Genomic DNA, 27932 nt, shown 5'->3' with positions numbered 1-27932 from the left:
ACACACACACACACACACACACACACACACAAACACACACACACACACACATTACTCACAGTCAAACAGATAGCAGGTTTGTTTGGCACAAGCGCTTCAAACAAATGTCTGATGCTCACTTTATCTATCATTCACACATAATTTCATTATTTTCATTGCACCGACAGTTGAGTTGGCAGCGTTTATCAGAGCTGACACCTGGCTCTCTCCTGTACAAAGCATGTGTACCAGTCTCATGGTAAAAGTTAGAGCCAGACTCTAAAAAAACACACAAAAACAAACAAAGATATCTTCCGCAAAACACAGGACTTTTATTCATGTCGTGTCCTGTGATTATTTCCAGCAGCTCAGAGCAAGAGAAAAAGCTTTTGTATTTGAAAGGGAAGTGAAAATAAGGGGAAGGCAAGGCACAGTAAAGCTTAAATTGAGGCCATTATTGAGGGCAGTGAGGGAATAGTGTGGCCCGGCTCAGAAAAAAGCATAGGCAGAGACAGTTTTAGTTAGGCCAGATGAACACTGATGGCAGCTCCTATAAATCTCTTAAATGATCTAAAGCTACAGAGCATTGAGTCCACTCCCTCACCTGCCATTTAGAGAAGATATGTGCGATAGTCAAATGTTGAATGGCAGTCATTTCATGTTACTGTGTGTAAACCCTTACTGCCTTTTCCTTTACCAGATTGAACATAAAGAAATAACTTTGGAGACTTCAAGATGACTTTGAGACCGATTTTTATCTCTGACAGTTGAGGCAGTTGAGGCGGCTGTGGCTTATTATCGGAGTTAATGGTAAGTCGAGAGAAGACTCTGTGCTTTGCCACCATCCTCTTCATCCTCTTGACAGTTGGGCCTTCATCGTGCAGCTGTTGGGTGGTTCATGTAAACAAATCATAGAAATGTGGAGCTGTGTTGTACCCTCCATCCTGAACACTCTGTTCACTCGGCTTCAGAGACGTAATTAATTGTGTTCCGCTTTTTACACTACGCTTTGTTGCCTAGGTAATGCCTTCTAGAACGATGCTAATTGTATGAACTTTTAGACAGAGTGGCTGGTTTCCCCCTGTGGTAAGCAGGACATAAAAAAGGGCAGAGAAACAGGAGACAGCCTTCCACCTCTTAAATTAGGCCAGAAACGCCGGCTCCTAGAGCTCAGCCGGATTTCAAAGAACTCAGGTGCAGTAGTGCGCCGCTATAGATGCTATTATACTCCTCTCAATAATTCAGACAGAAATTGCCAGGGTGGGAAACTGTTCGGTCACTTTAAGGTTAAACTGAGCGAAAATGGGCATTCGGCAAATGAAATTCCCTCTGGTGAACGTGTATTCGGGGACAGGGGATGCATTGCTGATTTGCTGCATTGTTAAATTGTGCCGACTGTCCGTCCAGTTGATATTGCTCATTTGTTTGACAAAAGGAACACCTTGTTGCGAGCATTGTCTGTTGATTACCTCGCTGCCATGTGATAAGATCCCAAAGCAGATAATGACTCAATATGAGAAATGGGTGCAGTTGAACCATTATTCCGGCAGTGACCAAATAATACATTCCTATTCAAATTCCTACAAATGCAAACGTTGAATGCAATCGTTTCACATCAGCCCCTTTTGTCCGAGCTTACGGGAAATAATTAAACACGAATGATGTCCTGTGTTAGGAGTCCTGAATGAACGGACGTAAACCACGGCCCCCTGCTCCGCTCTGCTTTCTTTCTTCATCTCTGTATCACTCTCCATCACACATTAAAACACATTAGCCCCCCCTAACATAGCTCCCACAGAGAGAGTGAGAGCATGTGTACGACTGACTCACTGCTGTTTGTTGTGCTGTTTCAGGCTGGAGCTCCAGCTCATGTTTAGTAAGCTCACTCTCATTATATCAGACCCTGGGGAGAGAAAGGACCTCTCTCTCTCTCCATACTATCAAAGCCACGGTGCTGCCTTAGAGGACATGCTTCAGTGTGAATAGAGGCTCTCGATACATACAAAAAGTAGCATGCTCAGCTCCCATCACCTCTCTCAGCGGGGAGCTGCCAACGTTCCGGGTTTTGATCAAGCCTCCCCGTATTGGCTGTGGGTGACAGATACACAAGACTGTGGTTGTGGGAATAAATAGCTTGATTTGCATAATGCATCACCAACAAATTCAGTTTTCACCGTGCGTGAAAGAACAACTTTTTGCCTCGGTGCGGCATTCAGACACCGCCTGGGATCGTATTTCATAGGACAAACACACAATTATGTAAACAGGGTGTTTACCTCAATACATTTGGAAGATAATACAATTTACGGTTAGTGCGTGCCCAATGCTCTGTCACTATGTTGTCTGGGTTTTTTTGGCTGGGGTGGGGGGGTTTGAGAAGGCTCTACAACACCCAGTGTCCTCCAGTAGCGTATTTTCTACTGCGTTTCGGCAATCATAATTCACCTGATACTCGGAGCGCTTACCTCCAGAAATCCCAGCCGTATTGATCCATCTGGAGCCGAGCAACATCGCCATAAACAGGCTAATCTAACATAAAAGCTGGCCCCTCAATTCTCCAGCCTGTTGAAACGATTCAGTTCTGCCTGGTAGCAATGAATAAATAAATAGAGAAATGAGACGCACACAATCCCGGGCTTGATCCCGCGGCGCATCCCGGTCCGCATGTGACTGGAGGCAGCAGCGTTGAGACAGGAGATTATTTTGGAATAATATCCTTCACATGTCGGAGGTCTTTTTTAGCGGCGCAGGTTTGACAATGGGGGACGACAGGAAAGGGGGGGCCGCCGTAATCAGTCAAACTCGTGTCTTCTCTCTGTTTCCTTGGATTTGAACCCTGTGACCTTTTTGCTATTCTCACATGTGATTAATCGCTGCTCCGGCTGTCCACTAATCACCTGTGTGATAATTATCATGGGAATGACTCTGTGGTCTGAATTCTAGTCAGGCCACACTTGCCACTTACCTCTGCTCCCCCCATCCTACCCTTTCCCATTCTCCTCTCACCCCCTGCCTTCTTCCTGCCGCACTGGCTGCCAGTCGGCTCAGGTTAGTGCCATAAGAGTAGTGGGGGGGCTCCGACATACCTTCCTTCATCTGTCTGGATTACAGCAATTCATTTTAACCTTGAGCAGCCCGAGCCAGATGCTCTCATAACGTTTAATGGGCTGGGTTTACACCTAGAACGCCCCAGTACAGTATGAAACATAACCTGTACTTTTATCGGCGCTGCACAGTTTGCGGATACATGTAAACCTTTAGAGGAAACATATGGTTTAAGGGGAAGCAAGGGGAAAGGGCCTTGAGATTTCCTGTGAGATTTGTGGAATTAAAAAACATATTTTTAAATTATTTTCTTTGATGAATTCTTTAAACCCACAGCTGTGTTTCCCTCCTCTTTTTTCCGGCCATTATTAATTCATTGACATTTTGCTCAGATGGAAATTATCGGGATGTTTAGGAGTGGATCTGTGATTGCCTGCAGTGATCACACCGATGTTTAATATGGTTAAAAACAGAACGTGGACTTGGGAGTCTGATTCCCCCACTCTCATAGACGGATGGTCTGTGGAAATGAACAGCTGTTTTCCTCTTGAAAAGATGACATATAGTCTCAGACAGAAATATAAGTTATTTTTGAAAATCTGGCAGCCTTGGAGTACATGGATACACCACCAATGGTACCAATTACATTATTTACTGTGTCATTGCGGTATTTCTCTGTGATGTGTCATCCTATGCACCAACTTTTTTTGTTTTTTGTTTTCTCTTTGGGTGTGGGGAATTATTTACTTTATTTATTTAATTAGTTTTATTTCATTGTGTATTTTTTTAATCTTGTTATGTTATTTTCTGTAATGTTTAATGTAGAGTGTTCTGTATGCTCTGCATGTTCTCATGTTGTGAAAATATTTGGAAAAATAAAATATTCTATGAAATGTCTCCCTCGTTGTTGTGAGCTGTGCTGGTGGAATTTGGTGAATTTCTATTCCCTTTAATTCAACCCTGCACCACACAAGGCAGTGAGTGATGTGAGTGTAAAGTATGTAAACCACAGAGTAAGGAAACCGTACAGTCCCTTCTAAGATACCATAACCTCTTGGCTCTGTTCACACACTCATCTGCACTTTGAGCGATCAATCTCAGAGGACATTAGGAATGATGATCAGTGGTAATCCACAGTCCTCCCTCAAGTCTGACTGAATCTTTTCATCCTTAATTCTTATTGAACACTAATTAAATCCTCAATGAGACCTTCCTGTGTAATATTTCCCCGGTCTGAGTCAGTATCCACCATGTCCATTTCCCCCCTTTTCCCTCCTCATGTTTATTCCAAGGTTTCTATATTGTACAAAGAATCCATTTACATTTAAGATTAATTATGAATATAACAGCTGTAAGACTGTAAACAGTTGGATTATAAGTAAGTTTGAAAGGTAAAATCAAACAGGAAAATGTAAATTATTATATTATTAATTCATTATATTTATCAACTCCTTTCATTATTTTGATGAAATCCTTTATCTGTAATGCAGAATCTTTTGTTTCCTTATTTTTGACAACGTAATTATAATTAGTGACCTAATCATGCATTTTCGCGCTGTAGGATTCAGTTGCATTCCATCACCGCAATTAAAAATTGTTTTCCCTCAATAATTGTCATCTCTCACTAAGTATATAGCCTCATCACATATTTAGTCAATGATAGATTGATATCTTAGAGTGTTTTGGAAGAATAATACTGCTTTGAGATAAAAGGTTACACATATGATGAATGAAGTCTAGATATTACATCAACTGTATTTTTTGGACGGGGGCTAAACAGCTCAATGAAGAGCAGAGCTGCTCCCACCTCGGCTGTGGCAGGGAGCTTCTGCCAGCACCCCTCCTCTCTGAACTCACCGTGACCAAAACCAAAAATATGTCTGGTTGGGAAGACGTGTGTAGGGTTAAGTGTTCTGAGGGATCAAATTGAGGGAAAGTGTCTCCTCCTTTTACATTTCACAGTATCTGAACTCTACCTGAATTGTAATTTGTCCCGCTATAGATCAGCTACATTTGCAAAATGAAAACATGGTTCTGTGGAAAACCAGCCTGCCTCTAACTCCTGTCATATTCTAGTCCCTTGCTGCCTCCAGTGTAATTAATGATCTTGCTTACAACATTAGCGCCACAATCATGAAAAATCGTGCTTTAGCACCAAGTCCCCAAACATACTGAGTTCAATTCATCAAGGGCTTCATGCTCATTGGCAATGTCAAACTTGGTTTCAGAATTATTGAGTGCCTCTGTAATCAAGTACCTGCCATAAACTCTCAAGAGGGATTATGTTTTTGAACATACAGTTCATGAAGAGATATGAGACTCAGTTAAGGGCTCATCCTGCTCACGAGTTCTGCAGCGCATCCGCCGCTGAGATAAGGTAAAAGTTAAAAAAATCAATGAAGTTGCTTTTTTAATTCACTGTTCTGTCGGTTTTTGGGCAATTGTGTCTGTGACTGGAATTTTTTACTGTGGCTGCAACACAAGTGCAAAACTTGTAAGTGGCGTCTGGTGGACAAAGATATGAAATTCTCTTTTTTTCCGTCTTCTTCTTATCAGCAGTCAGACAGCCAGTCAAACGGCCAGTGTGGTATTTGGGGAATTCACCACTTTAGTTTATTTTTTAGACATTTGGGATCCTAATATCGTTCTTTCTCTATCTCCTGAAACTGGACGGTCACGTCTAGCAGCCAGTCTTTATGAATGCAGACTGTGAAAACTCAAGGTTGTTTCAACAATTCAATTGTTTGCTAAGCTGTTTATCATAGAAGGGATTGCACATCGAGAAGCCGTCCTTTGAAGCTGTAGCCTATAAAAAATCTTATTAGGGAGCGCGGGGGAAGTATAGGGTTGTATGGTTCAGAGGGGTTTGCAAATAGAGTTAGTTTTGGAAGACAAAAATTCATGTTGTAGAAGTTGCATCGAGACAGCAATCATCAATCAACAGGCAGGTCTCCTTGGTTCTGTAAATCACTGCGGTGCTGAAGGGCATCATCTGTCCCCCTCATCTAATTTCACTGTATGTAGCACCGTGCTTTACAGATGGTGTACACAACCAATATGTACCACTTGTATTGTTTTTTTATTTGCATCATCAACAATCATACACATTCGTTGGTCTCCCAGCACTGTAGCACGTAAACACAGGACATGAACACTCAGTTTGCCCGTCTATTGTCATCAGCCAACGTTGAATCAAAAAGGAATTCGAAAAATAACAAGGAAATCAAAATAGATCCAATTACAAACCAACATCAGTGCAATTCTGTAGCATGTGCATTACGCTTCTGCAAATACTGACACGGTACGATCCCATTGAGAGGGAGTGCTCAGCAGTTCGGGTGCACAGGGTTTTTTAGCAGAGTCAGAAATGTTCATTAGATAAAAAGCATCCAACATTAAATCAATCCTTGATCTTTTTGCTGTAAACAAAACGAAGGCGCAATGTCAATTAGTAGCACGCGTCAGATGAAACGCCGCGGATCTGCCCGTGCTGTAAGTACTGCAGTGCAGACAGACGCCAGAAAACCAAAAGAATCTTTTGCTCCACCTCATAGTGGTGAATGGTCACTTTGAGTTCATTTTATTCCCATTAACATAATTAAACTGAGCTAAATGATACCTCACTGGAGTGACTGAGATGAGTGTAGTGCAGAGCAACATGCTACAGAGACATCCTGTAGGGGTTGTGTGTCTCATTATATATAGTGCTCCCTATTCTAAGACCCCTCAAGCCCTCTCTAAGTGTCCTGTTACTAGATCCAAAGTATCAAAAAGCTGCAGATTCAATTGAAACCACGCAAATACAGATGTCTAATGGGTATTGCACACTACAACAGGACAAACAGTGTTTCTGACTGTAATCATGGCTTGAAATGTTGCTTTGAGTATCATTCAGCCATTTTGGACTTCTATTGTTGTATACTGATGGACCAGGCTGAGTCATGACAGGAGATGCTCATTGAAGATTATAGAATGTGAAGTATTGCTGCTCTATATGTGCATTCTATGCAAGCATAGACATAATAAACATACTGTAGCATATTCATCATAAAAGATATCTTTGTGGCCAGTGTTGGCCTCAATTGTGGCATCATATACATTTCAGAATTTACATATATTCATATGTACATGCACGTCTAGTGCAAGATATTTTTTTCATCATTAAGAACTTTTGTTCATCTGGCAATTCCACATCTCAAAAAAGACCTGGTCTTACTCCAGTGGTCCATTTACAAAATCCAAAACAAAACAAAGACCCTTTCACACGTCTCAAATCAGTTTTTGTTTTTTTAAGCACAGTAGTGACCAAAAATAAATAACAGAAAGTGACGCTTCACAAAGTGATCGTTTTCAATTTCCCATAAGTGCATTGAAAATCAGTCATACATGTGCACAGGTCTTGTCAAGCATAGAAGATGAGCTCAGGAATCTGTCCCCCCTGCACCCCTGTGCCGTTGGTACTGTCGGAGGAGCACTGGAACTGATATGTCACTTTCCCACACTGCACCTCTGTCATCCCCTCCTGTCCAAAGTAGCTCAGCTCGCTTCCATCCAGAACCACACTGGCAGTGTAGAATGTGTCGGGTTCAATCTGAACTGGATACTCAAACCACACCGGGAAGGTGTTGCTGGAGCCATCGGAGAAGTACTTGCTGAGGTTTTGTCCCAGCAGTACCCCTTGACGTTTCAGCTCGATTTTGGCACTGTACTCTGCTGAGCCACAGCTAGATCCGTAAAGTCCGAACCCAGCAATGAAAACTCTTTTATCCACTGCAAACTGTATACTGTCACAGCGGCCCCGATATCGCCACTGATTGCTCCTATAGGCACAGGACTGGAATCTGTGGCAGCGCTGGGGTGTCAGGCCCGTCCTGGGCTCGCTGACAAACTGCATCTCAGGTTTCTTGGCTGCAGTGTACCACAAGAAGATGTCGTTAGTCTCATTAAGCGTCAACACGCCTGACTGGGCTGCTCCATTGGCAAAATCATCCAAAGCCATTGTAGGTATACGTATCAGGAACATGGCTTTGCCCAAAACCTTGCGCTTGTTGTCTGTTGAAGTAGTGAGTTCCTGTCTCTGGCACTCAGCTTCGGCCCAGCCGAGCGCCGCCTCGAATACCACTATCTCTTTAGCGTTTAGCGTCTCTCGCTGCAGGATACTCTCCAGGGTCTGGGCGTCGATGTCACAGAAGCCCTCCGAGCGTAACGCCAGCTCTGCCTGGGTATCAATCACCTCCCAGCAGCGCTGTGTCAGCTCCGGCTCCTCGAACAGGCAGCTCTGGGAGAGTAACACGCATGCATTCTTGGCACTCAGGCTGGTCTCCAGGAAGTTGACGCAGGCACGAGCCAGGTGAGGGACAATGTACTTCTTGGCAGCATAAAGAGTGGCCAACACTGTGTCGGCGCTCAGGTCAATCTCGTCACAGTAAATGTAGCTGTTGACATAAAAATTGTACTTTCTTAGTTTTATTGACAGCGGTTTAAACGCCAAAGAGCAGGAAGCAAAAACATCATATGCAGAGCGATATAGTGTGGGCACATTGGCTGACATTTCTTTTTATAATATCGATATGAAAACTGTAATAACTGACCAAATTACAGGATTTGGTCTCAACCAAGTTGAAGACAATTTGTTTGTTGTATAAAAAGTGAAATCACTGCAAATCAGAGCAGCCAACAGAGTGGTGTTCCACCTACACTCTCGTCTAGCACCTACTGTAGCTTGTCTGCAAGGACGCAGAGAAACACTACTTAAGAAAGAGATGGGGAACAGCAAGTAGGCGGTGGAGAACAATATGGACTATTCAGTGTGAAAAGTTAAATGTATAATGAAATGAAAATAGACAAAAATAGATTTTATCTCTGAGTAACAGGAATAAACTACATGGCAAGGTAGGTAAGGACTTAACCAAAACATGTTAGAGATAGATTTAGACCGGTTTTATGAAAGCTTGTTTTTTCACTAACATGCTGGAACAGAGCATTAATGTAAAAATAAAATGCTTTTGAAGAAAGCACTGTAACAGCACAAGAACAGGGCCAGCCAAAGAGCTAAGACAGATGAATCCTTACTTCAGCATTGCCAGAAATGCTGCTGGTTCCACATCTGGAATATGGATTTCATCCGTGTTTTCAGCCAATTCACCATAAAACATGGCATGGAACACTGAGCTGCCCACAGCCAAAACATACTGTTGGAAGAAGAAGAGAAGAGAAACTGACAGAGGGAAAAGAGGAAAAACAAAATGTGCCAATATCGCATGGAAACCATAAGAAATGTGGGCCATTTCAACAAAAGCATTTGTAGTTTGAAATAGGTACTAAATCCAAATAGTTCACATTTAGCCCTTTCTCTTAACATATAAAACACAAATATCTTCATGAATATTGAACAACCCTTCAATTCTAATCATTTGAGGGATTGACCCTGTTAAGTCTCCACATAATGAGCAGTGCTCTGTCAGTTACTGTTTCGCCTGAGGAGCAGGAGGAGGCGGATTTCTAATGAAAAAATATTGCCTCTGATAAAAAAGAAAGGGGGGAAGAAAAATGGATATCTTAATAACACAACCGAAACCGAGTCCAACAAAAGTTCAATTTATAGAAATTAATGACTAATCTGAATTCATGATGAAATCAGATGCAACATAAGGACCCTAATTATTTCAGTATTAAGCCCTGTATACAAGACTGTGATTCCTGTAATTGTACTCATTTTGTGTTTTAGGTCTTTGTGCGCATGTCTGGTTTATGTGTGTGTGTGTGTGTGTGTGTGTGTGTGTGTGTGTGTGTGTGTGTGTGTGTGCCCCTACGAGTGTGCATGTGCATGTGTAGGTGGGTGTGTGGGTGGTAAATATTTTCTCAAAAAGGCACACAGACTTTCTCTTGTGTGATTGCATTGCAGTGAATCCATTCTCAAGCTTTCTAGTCTGCAAACAATGCAGTTGCTGTTGTTACTCACTGAAATTCACGCTTCTTTTATTTTCTGAATGACAGTTCCTCTTTTATTTGGGATTAAGAGACTAGTATATAAATGAGACATATTTGAATAAGATTAGTACCACCTCTTGACCCATTGTGTTTTACAGATGGACACATAGAGTATATCGCTGGTTTTAGCTGCTGGCCGCATCCTCCTTTTTGGAAGGATATACTGCAACTTTGTTATCTGACTTCCTGCCAAGTGGACACAAGAAAGATTGCGGCGCCGGATGCCATTATATCCCATTGGCATAATGTCTCAGCATAAAGTGCAGTCGAGTCGTCCAGAATGACCTTCCATAACAGCATTGTATAAATGCACTGCAGCTTCCAATCACAGACAATAAATTTGGATCCCATATAAAGAACAAAAAAGACGATGAGCCATACACTGCAGATTTTGGAATGGATGTCCAAGCACAATCCAAGGCTACCAAATCATCTATCGGGTTTAATGTGAATGTTATGGTCATATTCAATTAGATAATTCATCATATCGCAACAATAAACCGTTATCAATAATTAATGTGATCATCTTGGAAGAGTTATGAGGTCAGAGGATGGACTAGACAAAGAGACAAAGCAGTGTATAAGAGGGTATCAACCTGGGAGTATGGGCCTAATCATGATAACCAAAGATTTTAATATACATTTCAAAATTCACAATCTAATCAAGCAAATGAGTACCACAATATTTCCAGAGTGTGAAATGCAGCCCTGAGTCAACCCACTGCTCTATACCTTATTAATATGAACGGGTTCTGTTGGATGTGTTTAAAAGTTGAGTAATTGCGGTGTGGTTTCTAAAAAGCTGAGCTCAAGCCCAGACAAAGGCGATCCATTCTGTGAGCTGACTGCTGAGGAGGATATCCCTTCCTCCTTCGCTCACTCGGTGCCTGTATCTTTCAGCCTCATTTACATAAATAATTGAGGACTGTCTCGAAAAGACACATGGTGCGGAAGTGAGAGCGGAGCACAAAGGATTTCAGTTTCATGACTGCCGGCAGTGAGTTTGATTCTATTTATTTTTTGGCTGATATGATAGGAGCAGGGTGTAGCAGGGGGGTTGCTGTTAATGAACCTGCATTTCCTCCCTGCTATACCCTGATTTTACAGGTGCATGGAAATCTTACTCTGTGTCCTGGCAGCCGCTGGGTTCTTCCAGGCTGACCCACCACAAAGTGAACATCTGCCATCAGCTCATTGTTGAACATTACTGAGTTTCTACAAAGGGAGAAAACAGAGAAAAACATATCATTGTGTACGTTTACTTCAGAGGAGAAAAAGACAACAGGCAGAAAGCATATCTTGAAGATATTGCGGTGAGATTAGAGCAGGATCAAAGCCCATAAACACATATTTATGTTGTTTGTGTAAAAACATACGTATTCTTTTTCCTGCTTTCCTGAAAACAAGAGTTTCATGATTGTTTTGAAGTGTGCTAAAAACCAAAGACATTTTAGTGGCTCATAAATCTCTCGCACAGCACGCAGCTAAATCATTTTTCAAACCTTATCTTTTATATCTCCATAAAGACAGACAAACGAGACAATGAACTGAACGGAAAATCCCCGCCGCGAAAGAATGGGACCAACAATAAAGCTGCGTTCATATATTATTGAGTGGTGGAACATGTCACAGGGTGGGTAAACAGCCCCATGACGTTCTGGAGAGACAACAAAGCCAGGTCGCAGAGCACACATTTGACTCTGGACAGCTGGGCTCTTTTACTGATAGGCCAAGGTAAATATTTTGCTTTTAGCACAGAGCAGCCTCCGCCTGTTGTGCACGTCCAACACACCCGGTGCCTGTCCGCCCTCTGTTATGTCAGAGCAGCAACGTCTGCAGGAGCGAGAGAGGGTGTAAACAGAGATACCCCCCAGCAGATTGAGGGCAGGGCAGAGGGAACACCCACCCATACTCTCCCCCCCCCCCCCCCCCCCCACACACACACACACACACACACACACACACATCATATTCTCCCACAAACACACACACACACACACACACACATACTCTCCCACAAACATAAACACATCCTTACTCTCCCACAGACACACACACCCATACTCTCCCACAGACATACACACCCATACATTCCCACAAACACACACACCCATACTCTCCCACAGACACACACACCCATACTCTCCCACAAACACACACACCCACACTCTCCCACAAACACACACATCCATACTCTCCCACAGACACACACATTCACAGACACAAAATCTCACACACGCCTCAGTAAACGCGAGTAATTATCTGTAACTAAGTGTTTAGTGGTACATTTTCTAGATATAAAGGATGTTCTGATCAGAAAATTGCCGATTAAAATATGCTTGAACTTTTCAGATTACAATTTCCAAATCATCTCCACTGAATTAACTGTTGAGGATAAAAACAATTCAGATCCACAGTTATCGTTCTGTAGTGCCTGCAGAGTGATGTTTGTTGTACCTACCTTTCTCTGATAGTGGAGTAGAGTCCCTGCCAGTTACAGTTCTGTATGGTGTTGTTGTTGTTGAGGTTCTGCTGCTGGTACTGTTGCACCGTGGTGGTGGATGCCGGCTTTTTGGTGGGAAAAATGTCCGCTGCCATCTTCTTCTTCTTCTTGCTCCTCAGAGTGATTATCTCATAACAGACGGGAGGCAGCTTGGAGCTGCTGCTGGCATTCCCTTTCTTGGAGCTCTTACTTGACTTGCTTTTCACCGACTCGGGAAGCATTAAGAAGAAAGTCAGACATTTCATGTTCCTTCCCTTGGCATCGACCATGAGTGTGTTCAACTGCCGAGCAGTGGGAGTTCATGCAGAGAAGACATTCACCGGCAGCAGGCAGGTGCGAGGGAGGACCGACAGGGGACTCAGGAAGAGGACGGCAGAGAGTTGAGCTGAACTTGGCAGAGCTGTAGATGAGAGATCCTGTGCGAGGCTTCACCTTCCGGGAACTAACTCTCTTGTTTCTTTCCCTCCTCTGAAGGAACAGGCTCAGACTGGTGATCCGAAGGCACTTTTCCTGTGTGAAGTTTGATCTGCTGACGGAGAAGCTCTCAGGGTTCCCATCCCTGCTTGTCCAGAGTGATGCGATCAGCTCTCTTCAAATCCTGTGTTCTTCTCCTTCGCCCTCTCTCTCTCTCTCTCACTCACTGCTCTGCTGAGGGTTGGCCTGACAGCCCCAGATTTAGTGCAGCTGCAGTGGTCCTCACTCGGGCTACGCGTGTTTACTCTATTCCTTTCCTGTGCCACTTTGGTTCTTGCTGTTCCTCTCTCAGTCCGGCTTCACGTGACGATCTACCCTTCTCTCTCTGGCACTTGTTCTGTTTTCCCCCCTCTGTCTCCTCCATTGAGCACAGACATCTCCAGGATGCTGTAGCCGTGGATACCGTGCTGCTCCGCTCAGCTGCTCGTTCTGCTGACTACAGAGGTTGAATGGGAGAGTGCAGAGACGCTACAGAACCCCGTCCCCCTCCTCCACCCGCCAGCCACCGCACAGTGCACGGCTCTCTCTGAAGCTCAGCCAATGGCAGCACGCAGCATCCACGATTGGCTTATGCAGCCTAGTGCAGCACATACTTGAATATGCAATAGTCGACGTCTCTATTAAAGTGACAGCCGTGCTCCAAAGGAATGATATATTAATCCACAGTTTTTTACTACCTCTGTTTGCTTTACCTGAAACCACAGCTTTCACTTTGCACCACAGCAAACATAGACTCTGAGCGTTAAATCAAAAGGGCAAGGCAAAGTCGCATGCTCTTTTTAAGGGCAGAATTTGCTTAATTCATGCAGCTGCTGACGGTCATATTTTGGTTTTTTTAATGAGCTTTGCACAAATGTATACAAACATTTGAATTTGCAATTCATCGTCCTTTTCTGTTCTGATTGGACTTCTGACCTCTGGACTGTTTTGCGTTTCATCCGCTTTTGGATGCAAGGTTTACAGGGAAAGCATGAATGTCAAACAGATAACACACCAGCTGTTCTCATACTACTAGAAATCCACAATGTAGCATTTTGCAATGAGCTGATAATCTGTATCTTCAAATAATTCCGGATTGAATTAACATACATATTTTTGCATTTCAAATGAGTGAAACTGCTCTAGAATAACAAAGATGTTTTCTCAGAGCCTCGCTTTTTGAAAAACCAACCGCTTTCAAACCCAACTAAGAATATATGCTTGTACAAGCTTTCTTGTTAAGTCATCTCTTCAGGAGAGTACACGGAGCTATAAATGTAATGCACTCTTTGCACAATGTATAATGCATACGGTTCCTTTGCTCTCCTTGTCTAGTTGGGCCTGTGCACAGTGGGTATTCTATTTTAAGCGCTGGGATGATTTAGCTTTTTGCTAGTAGTTTAAAATGATGTGAAATGCTGTCAGATCAGCAGTAGTTTTCTTTCTCTTATGGTGTTTTGTTGGTGTTTTCATTACTATTGCTAGAGTATACCTTGTATTAGTAACAGTATATTCTTAGGTAGCACCATTGTTACTTTCAAAAGTAATACCAATACATTTATTTGGTTATAACATCATATTATATTTTGCTATGGTGAAAAGAGGAAAATATTTTTAAAACAAAAACAGCTGAATGAATTAAATAAATATAACACAAAAAGTATTTCATTGAACCGCTGCCACAATATTGATTTTCCCATAAACCTGAATTAACTGTCTTAGTGTTGGCTGCACTGAGGAGCACTGGGCCACTAAGCACCCACATAGAGTGTCTGCAATAGAACAGAGAAATTTGCTATGGTAACATGGAGCCAACATTACAGGGCACCATACTCTCAAATTGCAGGCCACTAGAGATGTTACCTTGGTAACCACATCCACAAGCAGCAGCGGGATAGAAATCTAGTGTACGGACATAAAAACGAGGATACAAGTACAAGAGAAGTCCTAATGTTGCTCCACATTTTTTAACAATTAATTATGAGGAAATTTAATTTACATTTACGCTATGAATATTTTGTTATTTTAAAGCCATCCAGTGCGTTTACCAAGCACTCGACTGAAGCTGCTGTGTTAAAAAACAACAACATTGACAACTGGCGACAGAGTACACATGTTAAACCAACAATTCTCAGATTGATCTGCCATCCTGGTCCAGCAGCCCATATGATAAATAGGATGTCATTCTATATTACCGCGAATGCCTTCCTGCTTTCTTTAATTACAGTCTCTCTCCATTTATCAGCAGAAAATGTAATCTTGTTATTCACACAATCAGAGGTAGGAGTGAGAGCAGGGGGTAATGATGGTGTTGTCACAGCGTCAACATCACCTTTGTCTCACACTTTGTAATTGCGAAGTCACACATTTCCACAGAAAAGGAAAACATTAGCATGACTGTAGTAGCACAGCAATCAGCGTTACGGTCGACGAACACTGCTAGTTCTCAATTAATCCTTCATGATTAAATAATGTCGAAATCAGCACAAATACAAGCTGATGTATGCACAAGAGTTACAGAAATATTTGGAAATGCTCATTACAGTTTTTTTTCATATTTTATTTTTTCTTAATGGCTCTTGAACCGTGAACACCAAAATACAATATTGCATCAAATACACATGACACATTTCCCTCATGATACTGAGCTTGGAAAAACTCCAGCCTCAGCGTGTTCAAAACTTCAAAAGATGAAGTTATAAAGCAGCAGAGTTCCAGCTGTGCCTTTGTTGATTCCTTCTTGATGACAGTACTCAGTGCATCCTCTTTATCTTGAAAGCAGTTACACCAGGACTCCTTCATCTCTTAAGAAGGAACTGTAGTCACAGTAAAAAATATAAAAGCCATATCAGTTGATAAAATATAATTAGTCAGGTACCTCAAATATATATAAAGTTATTCTGTATCTTAAGGAGTCTGTTTCCTATCTTAGTTCAAGAGCACTTTGAGAGCATTATTTCTTTATTTTACGTTCAGATTTTGTAACGTTTACCTAAAAAACCCTGTCCTCTCTCTCAAATAGCCCCGGCTTGCGTGCAAATTTACTCTGTTCCTGCTCAAAACTGTTGCTGCCTCAGAGTGAGTCCTGCTCCTCACGCTCAGGCTGCTTTTGTGTGATATCGAAACTGCTGCTCTGTTTCCTGAGTGGACTTTTGTGAAATGGCTTTGTCAGAATTCCCAATTCCCAATGAAAGAGTCGCCTTTTCATGTGTGGCACTGTTAAACCAGATTCACTGGTCACTGTTTTCGCCCAATAAATACTTTATTTTAATGTTGCAGTTTCTTTCATAATATTTAATTGGTGAAGTCGTCAGCAGTGTGGGAGAACATACATGATTATATTGTTGGTTTTCAAGTGTTAATCATTCTCAGTCATGTGAACACCACCGCTAGACAACAATCAACAAAATGTCAATGTGGTTTCCACTGTTTGTCAAGCTGTGACAAGCTCAATGACTTAGAAATTCCAAATGGGATGTGTGTGTATACATATAGTGTTCATATCCGATTAAAAACAATATCAGAATAATACATATATATATTAGTGGCTTATAGACCTGCATTACAGCAACTGGCCTGTGCTCACAAAACTAAAACAATTTGTTATTCTGAAAAAAAGTAAGTGTTGTTTGTCTGACAAAACAAAGATGATAGTGATCAGGCTCGTTCAAGTTGCCATCTTCTTCAAATCTCACAGGTATCAAGATTCCAAATTCACTCTATTGTCATGCAGATTATACACAAGTGCACAGAGTAAAACAAAATGATTTTGCATCCAGTTCCCAAACACAATTTAAAATGCTATCGGTTCCTACAAAAAAGAATAAAAAAATAGATGTAAAAATAGGGTTTCAAACAGACAAGGATATTAAACACAACTGAACGAAATAACACATATTGAATAAATAGATAAGATATAACCAGACATTAGGACATAAGAATCCCACTGAATACTACAGTCAGTAGTGATGTTGTGGAGGTGACTGGCTGCCTCTCCTAGTCTGAGCGCAGAGAAGCCTCCCTGTGCAGTGGCAGTGCTCCTCTGCAGAGAGAGACACCTGCTGAGAGGCTTGGCTGAGCACAGTGGAGCAGAGAGGAAGCTGAGAAATGAGCTGTGATGCAAGTCTGGCACACCGAGGCAGGGACAGGATCCAGCAGCTCGTCCAGCATTCACCCCGACCACGTGCCACCCACAGCCACCTGCATGCTCCTCAACCACAATTAAGGCAGGCAAGGACACCTGACAGGTGGAGGGGGTGGAGGTAATGGCTCCTGCATAGTGATGGGCCTCTGAACTCCTGAAAAGGAGAGCTGTTAATCAGCGGGGTCCGGGAGAGAGCCGGCAGTCATGCACAAGAACAGTGTGATGTTTGTGTGTGGAACCAATGCTATTTGGTAGTGAGATTTCCCCACTTGTCTCTTCAGGATCTTCTTATCTGCCGGTGATGCTGGACCCTATGTATAAATACTAAGGATATGTCCAGGATTCTGTCTTGTAATTTGGTATGGGCTTAGTATTCGGAGGGTAAGGGTTTGGGTTAGGGTTAGCTGAGCTATGCCACTTTGGGTTGGCATCCGGGGTCGAACCAGAGATGTCTTGACTTCAAGGCCAACGCTCTGTTGTTGAGCTACGCCACACCACACCAAGTTACTAGGCAGAATCTTGGAATTCAATTCAGTATTTATACACAGGGTCCAGTTTCACTGGGTTGGCATCTGGAGGAGAAGAAGAAAAAGAAGAAGAAGGAGGAGAAGAAGAGAGGAATAAGAGGAAACATCAAGGACCAAACAAAGGTGATCATAGATATTTCAGATCAAAGGCATGGGAGCTTATATAGGTTAGAGTTTAAATCTGCCACCCGCCAATAAACCTAACTAAGAACAAGAATAAGTACATACACAGAGAGCCAATAAACCGAACAATGAGGGTTTGTGTAAAGCCACTAGGTTCAAGCTTTCGGCATGTGCCTGAACCAGCCCATGATCCGAAAGACCAGAAAGAGAACCAGTGCAGATTGTTTGCCATGATGGTGATACTCAAGATGCTGGAAGAAAGCCACATTCTGGAGGTCTGGGGAAAGGACAAGTGTGAGAAATACTCATTACGTATAGTGGACCAGATTATGGGTGGACTCTCAGGGACTGGGTCGTGGCATATGACGAATTACAAAGCGAGAACCTTTGCCAAAGCTGTGCTGAAATGCCAGGAGAAGAAATACCCATTTACAGGAAGGGAGCGGATTTTGTCAGAGGATCCACTTTTGGAGCTCATCATTGTTAGATATATTCAAAAGCATATCAAGCACTACATTGATCATAGACGCCTGCGTGACAATATAGGGATTGCTGCAGGAATATTTGCTCTTATATTTGTTTTGGCAGTTACATACGCTAGCATAATATGGTTGTAAAACCTGGACTAGAAAGTGCTATATAAGTACAGACCACAGATATCACAATTGCTTGGTTACCTTCAACAATACAAAGATGCTCATATCTCAGCCTGGTCGCCCTACTACTCACACGTCACACACCCTGACTCCTCCAACCCCAAGGCTCTCTTCTCCACAATCAACAAATGCCTCAAACCCAGAGACAACACCTCCAAATCCTTCACAGTAAACAAGTGCAACTCTTTCCTTTCATTTTTCCAAACAAAAATTGACACCATTTACAATGTCTTCCATCCCTCAGCCACTTCTCAGTTGTCCCCTGTGTCCCAGATGGAGCTATCCAACTTCACGTAAGGAATGAGAAGCTAAGACAACAGTTCATCAGTATCAACAACTGCACCTCCTCCACTGCTCCTCTGTCCCAAGGCGTCCCCCAGGGTTCGGTGTTTGGTCCTCTCCTGATCATCCTCTGCTTGCTCCCCCTAGGTAATATTATATGTCAACATGGTCTCCTCTTCCACTGCTTCACCGATGACGTCCAGCTCTACATCTCCACTAAATCCATCAGCATTGCTTTTCAACTCTGACCAACTGCCTCACTGACATTAAATCATGTATTCAAATCAACTTCCTCAAACTAAACAGTGACAAATCGGATATGATCATAATCGGTCCTAAATCCCTCACTAAAACCAGTCACAACTTCTGCCTCATCGACGACAACTCCACTCTTTATCCTTACCAACAAATCTGCAACCTCCGAGTCATGTTTGACAGCAGCCTCTCCTTTGAACACCACGTTAACCAAATCACCAGAACTGCCTTTTTCCACCTAAAAAACACAGCCCATCTCAACCCATCAGTCTCTCCCCCTGCTGCTGAAACTTTGATCCATGCCTTCATCACCTCCAGGATCTACCATTGCAACAGTAATCTGTATGGCACCTCATCCAAATTTCCAAGTAAACTGCAGTTGACATCCAGAACTCTGCTGCTCGCCTGCTCACCCACTCCCGCTCCCATCATCACATCAACCCTGTTGTTCAGATTCTCCACTGGCTCCCCATCACACAACGCATCCAATACAAAGTCCCCCTCCTGACTCACGAAGCCCTCCATAACCAGGCCCCCCCCTTACCTCACCGACTTGCTCCACTACCACACTCCAGCGGGAGGGTCCACTCCTCTGATGCTAACCTCCTCACCCATCCACTCAGGACCAAGCACCGCACTTGGGGTGACAGAGGCTTCTCCGTAGCTGCCCCCTCCCTCTGGAACTCTCCCCAAACACATCCGAGACGGCTTCAAACCTACAATGTTCAACTCACAAATCAAAACTCACCTTTTCAGAACTGCTCTTCATGTGTGATGTATATTGTGGGCTCTATGTTTTTTTTGTGTCTGTAGTTTTTTATATACATTTTAACATTTGTAAAGTGACTTTGAGTATTGTGAAAAGCGCTCTATAAATCAAATGTATTATTATTATTATTATTAATTATGATAGGTTGACGCGCAGTTTCTCACTGTCAGTGAATTGGTTTCCCTGGGTGCTCCAGTTTTTCCATTTTTACAACAACAAAAAAATGTCTTCTTATACTTAAAATACAGCTTTAGAGTCAGATAAGTGGGGATCCCTAGAGACACACGGTATAATGGTAATTGAAATATTTACACAGGTACAAGTCTTCACTAAAACATGTTGAAACACCTGGGGCCTCATTTATGACCGCAGTGTACGATGCTACTGTGCCAGTGGTGTTTGAGGGATGTGTGTCAGAGAATGTGCAGCACAAAGATGCACTGTATCAATGTGTGGGTGAGTGGGTGAATGTCATAAGTTGTACTGTTAAGGGCTCAGAGTTGTCGTCAAGACTAGTTAAATTAAACTACTTACCATTTGATCATTTTTCTTTATTTCACAGTGTTTAGTTTTTCTCGTTTTCTATCCAAGGCGTCAGGGTCTTACTCCGTCCTCTGGTACTGGATCTCCTGTATCACCATAACTGTTGCTGTCATTAAACAAATGCCCTGGTCTCCAACACTAAACCTCTTCTTCTTTGCTCAACATGCGAATGGGTTTAGGAAACTGAAACTTTAGCCAGGCTCCCTTTCTGGCTCTTGAGTGTGTCTCTGTGTTTTCTGCACGTTCCGTTTGTTAAAAATTGGAGTTTAATAACAAGGTAAGGTAATCGAGATAAGTGTTTATATTTAAATAAAACCCAACAACAACCGTGTCTTGTTCAACCTGAATTTCCAATTGTGTCTTGTCCAACAAATGGCCTAACACCATAGATGAGACGATAGCCTCTTCTTTGGCTTACAATCAATATGTCACAGGCAGAAGATGTATGGGGGTAATTTTACTTGCCTCAAGAGCACAGAAAAGCACAAGACTCTCGGACGGCTGCAGGAGCCACAAGCCTCTGGATTACACGCACAAGAGTAGCCATTTTAACATTTACCCCACACATACAGGGATTGTCTATTTTTGTCAGGATGCATCTGTCTATCTTGCAGCTGTGTGTGCGTTGTGTGCGTATGTGCGCTTGCGTATGTGTGTGTGCTGCAGAGTGCGTGGACACAGTAATGACAGTGTAGAGAAGACCTTGTAACCTCGGCCCACCACATGCTCACACGCTGACTCCTACACACTTTCCACCGCTGCTCACTCATTGCCCTCTCTGTGCCGTCATATAGAACTTGATAGCTGTAATTTTCAGGGTGATTAACTGATTTGTTCGTGGTATGAGGTGATCTTTGCTAATGTATCACATAATCTGCCCTGTGGAGTGTTGACCATTGACTGGGAGAGTTGTTGTCTGAGCCTGGTCTCGGTTTGTATATGTGCATAACACCTAATGGCCATTTCACCTTTTACTTTCACATTTACACTATACAACAACACTAAGAATACATCTGAGTAATGTCATCATGTCACAATAACTATATATTATTTGTAAGGTTGAAATTGGATCTTAGCAATAAAACTGAGAACAATTCTGACCACTGCAACAAAAGTCAGTGTATCTGTGACAACAGATTTGATTGCATTTGCTATTCCAGTAAAACTTAATGCATGAACAAGTGTGTAAAAAAGCCATAAACACTCCAGCGTCTATTCTATTCATGCAACATAACTTTACATGGTGAGGATTTGTCTGGACAAATAAGAAACCAGATAATAAAACTTCATAAAGAAGGGAGAGAGAGCACCTCTAAGCTATTGTATATAGGGTTAAACAGAGCTCCAATAATAGTTGGTTAAATTATGTAACCTTGCATTAAAAAATAGATGAGTATGTGCTTCCGACTTGGCACAAGGGTCATATGCGGAAATTAATTTTTCATTGACTGATCAGAAAGTGTGAAGGACGTTGCATGAAGTTAAGCTCTAAAGATTGAATCTAAGAAGAAAAATCATTACTCAAAAAGCAGCAAAAACGACAAGATTAAAATTGGATTATCAAAAGACCTTGATGAATATTGGCAGCACAGTCTTGGGTCAGATGACACCAAAGTAAATTAGCTGGGATCAGATGAGCAGCATGTTTGGGCAGGTCATGGACAGTGACTGCATAATGTTGACCTTTAAACGTGGAGGTAGAAGTGTCCTGATATTGGGACGCTTGAGAGCTAAAGGTGGGACAGATGGCACTTATAAATGTCTTGAAGAATGAAAGTTTGTTTATCCAAAAACTGGACTGAAAGAGTTTTTTATGGTTTACAGTGATCTCAAACACTAAAAATCACATGAAGAAAACAATTGAAAACTGTGACACAAACAATGTGAAATTAATACCAACACTAATTGCTAGAGGAATGGTGGAACATCTCCTGTGTAGTCCAGGCCCAAGATGTTTGAATCTGTAATCTCAATATCAGATCATTACATTTAAAAAGCCTTAATGTCACTAATTAAAAGTATACTGATTTGTCAGAGTTGATGATAAAATCTGGATTTGCTAAACTTTGCTTTGTTTGGAATTGACTGGCTTGACTTTCTTGGGCCTTGGTTGAATCAGATAAAACAGGTTTTATATTTACTTTTCACAGATATGGACCAGGGGTGTATCCAGTCGGATTGGATACTGCATTTACAGTGAGATTACAATATTTACTCTATTTGCTGCTGGGAAACTGGGAGCTGTACCCAAGCTTTGTTAAAATATCATTTTAAATATCACTTGTAACAAACAATCTAATCAGGTGCAACAACATTCATGACTCAGAAATTGGAAACCTTGGGAGCTGTAGTAAGAGTGATACTATCATTAACAGTTAGAATTTGCTTTTAGCCGTTCAAATTTAACAACACAAGAGATGAACTGTTAGGAACAAGAAAGTGCGATTCTCTCTCTCAATGTAAGCTATAGTTGTCTTGTGAATGCGAAATCTCAAAAATACCTTCAAGGAATTTCTTCAAAGTTGGTCCAAATATCGACTTGGACTCAAAGATAAACTGATTGGTTTGGTGGTCGAAAGGAAAAAGGTCAAGGCTGCGATGATCTCACATGTCCATGTCGTTTCCCCTCATTAATGCACTAACCTTAGAACAAATTTGGAAAAATTGTTCAATAAGAATCACAGATTAAAGTGACATAACATGTTCTTTGCGAACATGATCACATTTTTTTTTATTGAGACAAGTCTAGCCATCTCTGACTCTCCCCAGTGCCAAGCAAAGGATGGAGACTTGTTCACTCTGGTCTGCGTTGGATCAGCTCACAGGAACAGGCGGGCCACCGAGACCCGAGCACCTGCTGTTACAGAGGTGGCAGCTCAGCTGTGGGAGGAGTTCACAGAGGCAATGGAAAAGGATTTTTAGTTTCTGATTTTTGAACCTCAAAGAGCAGAAAATAATTATTGGCGGTTGGATATTGCCCCGTGGAGATGAGGAAGTGCTGAAATTTCTTTGGGGGACATTTTTAAAAGGGGAAATGTACACTTTGAAAAATCAATAGGAGCTGCTGTAGCCTGGAGTCCTCTCTGAATGGCATTTAGTGCTACCAGAAATATCCTGGTGTTTGGATTTTTTATTAATGATTTTCAGTGAGTTCAGTCCTGTGAAGATCAAGGCTATTTTTGATTATTACACATTAGAGTCCCGCACGGGAAAACAACAGGATCTCTCTTTTCTTCTTTCTTATTCTCCCACCATCAGCATGTGATTCATAAAATACAAACACATTAGGCAGCGGCATATCTTTTTTTAATTCATTTAGAAGAGTAATAAAGTTCTAGTTAATGAGATCATGTCGTTCATTAAAATCAGTCACGTGAAGTGTACTAAATTACATAACCAACACTGATTGCCCTGCTCTTCTACTCCACCGTAGAGATTCATTTCTGCTGACATGACTTTTGATGTCTGGTCTTGATCTGTGTTCTCTGAGATCTCCACGAGGAGATGCTACTGAAGTGTGGCGGGTCGGCCACAAGGGGGGCTGTCCAGCTCTTTTTACCCTCTGCTTCAAAAATAGTCAGCTTCTCAGTAGAGCTTATTCAAAGTCGCTGCCAGTTCCATCTCATTTCCTGTCAAATATTTATTTGCTCCGTCCTTATATGCTCATCAACGCACCATTGGGGGATGGGGAGTTGTCGAGCCCTAAGTCCCCACCCCCACGAGTGTCCAAGATCGACCGACTCACCATCAGATTTGACGGGCTTCCAATCATCTCACTTGCATTTACTCATCCGCAGCATCACTCAGTTGTTAAATTTGAAATATTTGATTCAGTTGACGTGATCGGAATCATATTATTTTTCACATCAGGCGATTTCAGTGATTAGCACAACGTGGACAGGACAGGAGGTGCTTGTCAGATAAAATCAGCAGTTTGGTGATCTTAAGCGAAGGCCTGCGTGCTCCAAGACCCCCCCAACACATGGTTACCTATCCCAGCGGCACACTACCACGCTTCTCTGTACCTGGAATATGGAAAGCAAGGTGTTGACGAGGCTGGTTGAGTGTTGGCAGGAGTCCCACTGATGCTGCGAAATAAGGCCTGCCATATGGTTCGTCCTGGGATGTGACTGGACACGTCTGCATCCCAGGCAGATGCGTGGACCGGTGTATTTACACAAGAAGCCATGTCTTAATAATGTACACCTTAATGTATCTTCAGCTCCTACATTTTTGAGCCACATATTAACATAGGGCTTGTGCTGTCCTGTCTCGAAACAGAATCCTCATGTTAAAGCTGCACTAAAGAAGCCCCAGAGGAGCTGACCAGGCACATGCAGGCATGGAGAAATAAAGAGCGAGGGGGAGAGAGAGGGACGGAAAAGACAGATGCAAAAGAGATACTGAGACAGTTTGTAATGAGGGTCCCTTTGTCAACAGAGGAGGAGGGGACGTCTCCTTGCTGTCTTAACAAAGCAGGAGGAGAATGGCAGTGGGATAACAATGATGGTGTGCTCAGCTGTCTAGAGCACGCAGCATTTATACAAGCACTGTGGGAGTGAGTGGAGACAAATGACATGTAAACATACAATAAACATGTTTCAATCTAGACTTCTGCTTGTTATTTAGTTTCACATTGAGACACTTTAGCATTCTGCTGCTGTGGGTTGTTGCAAAGTGGCCGCTGCCATGTGACCCCAGTATTCCATATTGCAACATTAAATTGTGGGTGTGTGGGTGTGTGTGTGTGTGTGTTAATCAACAGAAACTGCTGGGCAAGAGAAGGTCAGGGAGGAGATTGGGTTTTCTGAACTGAGTGAAAACAGTCCCTATAGAAAGCTGAGGAAAGGCAAAAAAGTGAGATATGGTTCTGTGGAGCACATGGGAAAAGACCTTCAAAGCTGATTCTTAATCCTTTCTGTACCCCAGACCGCCCCCCTTCTCCTTCCCCCAGTTTAATCTCCAACACTGCATTAACATTTAAATTTTTCACAGCAATTTCAATCCAGTGTACGCCACGACCACCTAGATTTATTCAGTTATACTAATTACCTACTGCTGGGATGGGAGTGGATGGTTTAACCTTCTCACAGCTAATTTCTCATGATTTCTCCTAAGCTGCACTGCAGCCCCAAGGGGCGAAAATATGACCTTTTCCAATTTTATTATCAGCAACACAGGCAAATGACACTAATAACGATAATGTGGTGGCATCTTGAAAAAAAAAAATCACGACAAGATAATGAAAATTGACCATATATTTGGCTTTGTTTTCAATACATGTTGCTTTGTGCTGCAGTTTGTTTTGTCTTCAACCTTTTCTCTGTCAGCCGGCAGTGTGCTATATTCACTGGGATTGAACATTTGAACCACTTAACCTGTTGCAGAGATTGCTGTGTATGTGAACTTTTGTTCACTCGTCCTCTCCAGCCAGCCTCACAGTTAAAACAGCTTTTGGATTGTTGCTCCTGGCAAAGACAAAATAATGGGTACTTGTGCGCCCTTGAGAGTCATGCTTTACGTGACAATTTCACCAAAAGACCCAGGGTAAGTGACAAGAAGAGAAACCACCCAGGTTTAAAATGTTTTTATTGAATTCTATTAAATACTTTGCTCATCTAAGACTTGCTAAGTTTTTGGCCAGTTGTAATAGTGGTGCAAGTCTTCTTTTTTTTATTAAGAGCTGAACAGTTGGTGGACTACTAGAGGAAGGGGTTGAAACAAAGGTTATTAATTCTACTTAAATTGTCCTGAGGGCCAAGTGCCCAGATGGAGAACTACTCCCAACACGTCCTGCAGATGAATGCTAAAATAGGTGATTATCATTTCCTTTCAATCTGGTGTCCTCAGTGGACAGGACAACATATTTTGTCTTTGATTTTATAAAATACATGTGATTGCTACAGAAAGGATCCATTTGTGTTTTCTGAACCTGCCAACTCAAATGTGGGACAGGTTAGGGAAACTGCACAGGTTGGCGGAGGCATACAACCGCAGTACACACCTTTCCCCACTTGTGTTGTTTTCTGCCCCAAGAAACCCAAAAGCCTGCAACACAAGCAGCAATGTCACTGTGGGAAGTCGAAGTCTAACCTTTACATGTATGCAAATCAAACATATGCAGAGTGCCAATTACACCGACAACTGGATATTGTGTTTTTTTTCCTTCTCTTTTTATATGTGTGTGTGTGTGTGTGTGTGTGTGTGTGTGTGTGTGTGTGTGTGTGTGTGTGTACTGAGCCCCGGGGCATCTGGTAATTTCTCAGCACAATTAATTTTCGTAAACTTTGTTAAAAGGTCAGCAGTGAATGATGGATTATGACTTGTTTTGATTAAAATATTTTTTCTGTGATCAATGGGAGATAAAGAGTCAACGCAAATTCAAAAATACTTTTCAATATATTTCTCTTGATTGGCAAGATATTCTAATAGTTTGGATTAGGGCCCGACAGATATGGATTTTCAGGGGCTGATGCTCAAAGGGATTTACTAGATGCAAATTAATCCTAAAAGGGTATTTTCAACCCTTATGACAAAGGAATGTAATTGAGGTTTGATATTCAAATAAAAAAAGATTTTTGAAAAAGGGTATATACAACAGATAAAATTAATAAGTACGACAAAAAATAAACAACTTGAATTAAGAAAATAAAAAACGTTCTTCTGTAATTGCATAACGTTTTTGCAGGTTCTGGGCTAAAGGAAATTATCTGTATGAAATTTGAATGTTCTCCCTATACTTCTGTTGGTTTCTGTTGGAGACTCTGGTTTTTCTAACTTATAAGGGGTAAAGAAACAGTTTAGGCTAATAGGTGACTCGAAAAAATGTTGGTGTGAAGGCTTGTGGTTCTCTGTGTCAGCTCAGTGAGAGACTGGTATCCTGTCCATGGTTTACCCTGCCTCCTAGCCAGAGTCAGCTGGGATTGACTCCAGCCCCCTCACCACCCTCAAGGATAAGCTGTATAGCTATAACGGATGGATGGATCTATTTGCTTATGCTGTATGCATCTCACTGAGGTATAAGTGACTGCACCAATGCACATTAAAACTCTCTTTTATGCCCCTGACTGCAAAGTAATTCATAGGTACACAGGATAACAAGTGATTTTACCCTGAAGCGGTGCCATATTTATGGTCTATAAAAGCTTCATATTCTCTAAAGTGCTTATGTCAATTAAATCTAACAGCAATATGAGTCGCAAACAACCTTTTTCACACCTTAATTTATTTTGAAACAGGAGCCAAAGGTTGGCAAATCCGAGTGATACTGCCTTTTAGAGCTGCATGCTGCAGTTTTGCTGTCTAATTTCAGATTCGTCTGACAGTGGTGCAGCCCATGTGGGTGGTGTAAAAGCCTGGCAGCTCACATTCAGCATGCCAAGAGAAAAGACTGCACATGCTTATTACAAGAGAAGGAACATTGTCACAGTGTACGATGGTCTAAGATTTGTATTTGTTTTATTGTCATGCTGTTGATTAAATCCTTGACGATAACCTCCACATTTCATTCTCCAGGCGAAAAGCGTGCTCATCCAGTTTGAAATGACTCTATAGTAACTAAATGATACTGTACAAGGGATTTAATATGTGAGCCACACATACAGTATGGGATGGAATTCAAGGGGATTAATATGGGAATAGGATTTAGTTATTTGCGTTTTAT

General features: G+C 42.1%; 1 protein-coding gene across 1 annotated transcript; it reads right to left on the bottom strand.

Moving 5' to 3' along the window:
- Nucleotides 1–6084: 6084 nt before the first annotated feature.
- On the bottom strand, nucleotides 6085–13419 carry btbd3b (BTB (POZ) domain containing 3b). Its single transcript, XM_061087404.1, has 4 exons — nucleotides 12476–13419; nucleotides 11139–11229; nucleotides 9097–9215; nucleotides 6085–8459 (listed from the first exon to the last, which is right to left on the bottom strand). Exons 1-4 carry the CDS (start codon nucleotides 12784–12786, stop codon nucleotides 7427–7429), a joined length of 1554 nt encoding a protein of 517 aa, XP_060943387.1. The 5' UTR covers nucleotides 12787–13419; the 3' UTR covers nucleotides 6085–7426.
- Nucleotides 13420–27932: the final 14513 nt, after the last annotated feature.

Source organism: Limanda limanda, chromosome 15 (assembly GCF_963576545.1).
Source record: "Limanda limanda chromosome 15, fLimLim1.1, whole genome shotgun sequence".
Lineage (NCBI taxonomy): Eukaryota > Metazoa > Chordata > Actinopteri > Pleuronectiformes > Pleuronectidae > Limanda > Limanda limanda.
The sequence above is the reverse complement of the archived record's forward strand: the minus strand, read 5'-3'. Positions and strand labels throughout refer to the sequence as shown.

Coding starts and splice junctions, on each gene's coding strand:
- btbd3b (XM_061087404.1), bottom strand. CDS start 12,786: ATGGTCGATGCCAAGGGAAGGAACATGAAATGTCTGACTTTCTTCTTA. Junction 11,230..12,475: donor TACTCCACTATCAGAGAAAG/GTAGGTACAACA, acceptor CTCCCTTTGTAG/AAACTCAGTAATGTTCAACA. Junction 9,216..11,138: donor AGCGGCTGCCAGGACACAGA/GTAAGATTTCCA, acceptor TTCTTCCAACAG/TATGTTTTGGCTGTGGGCAG.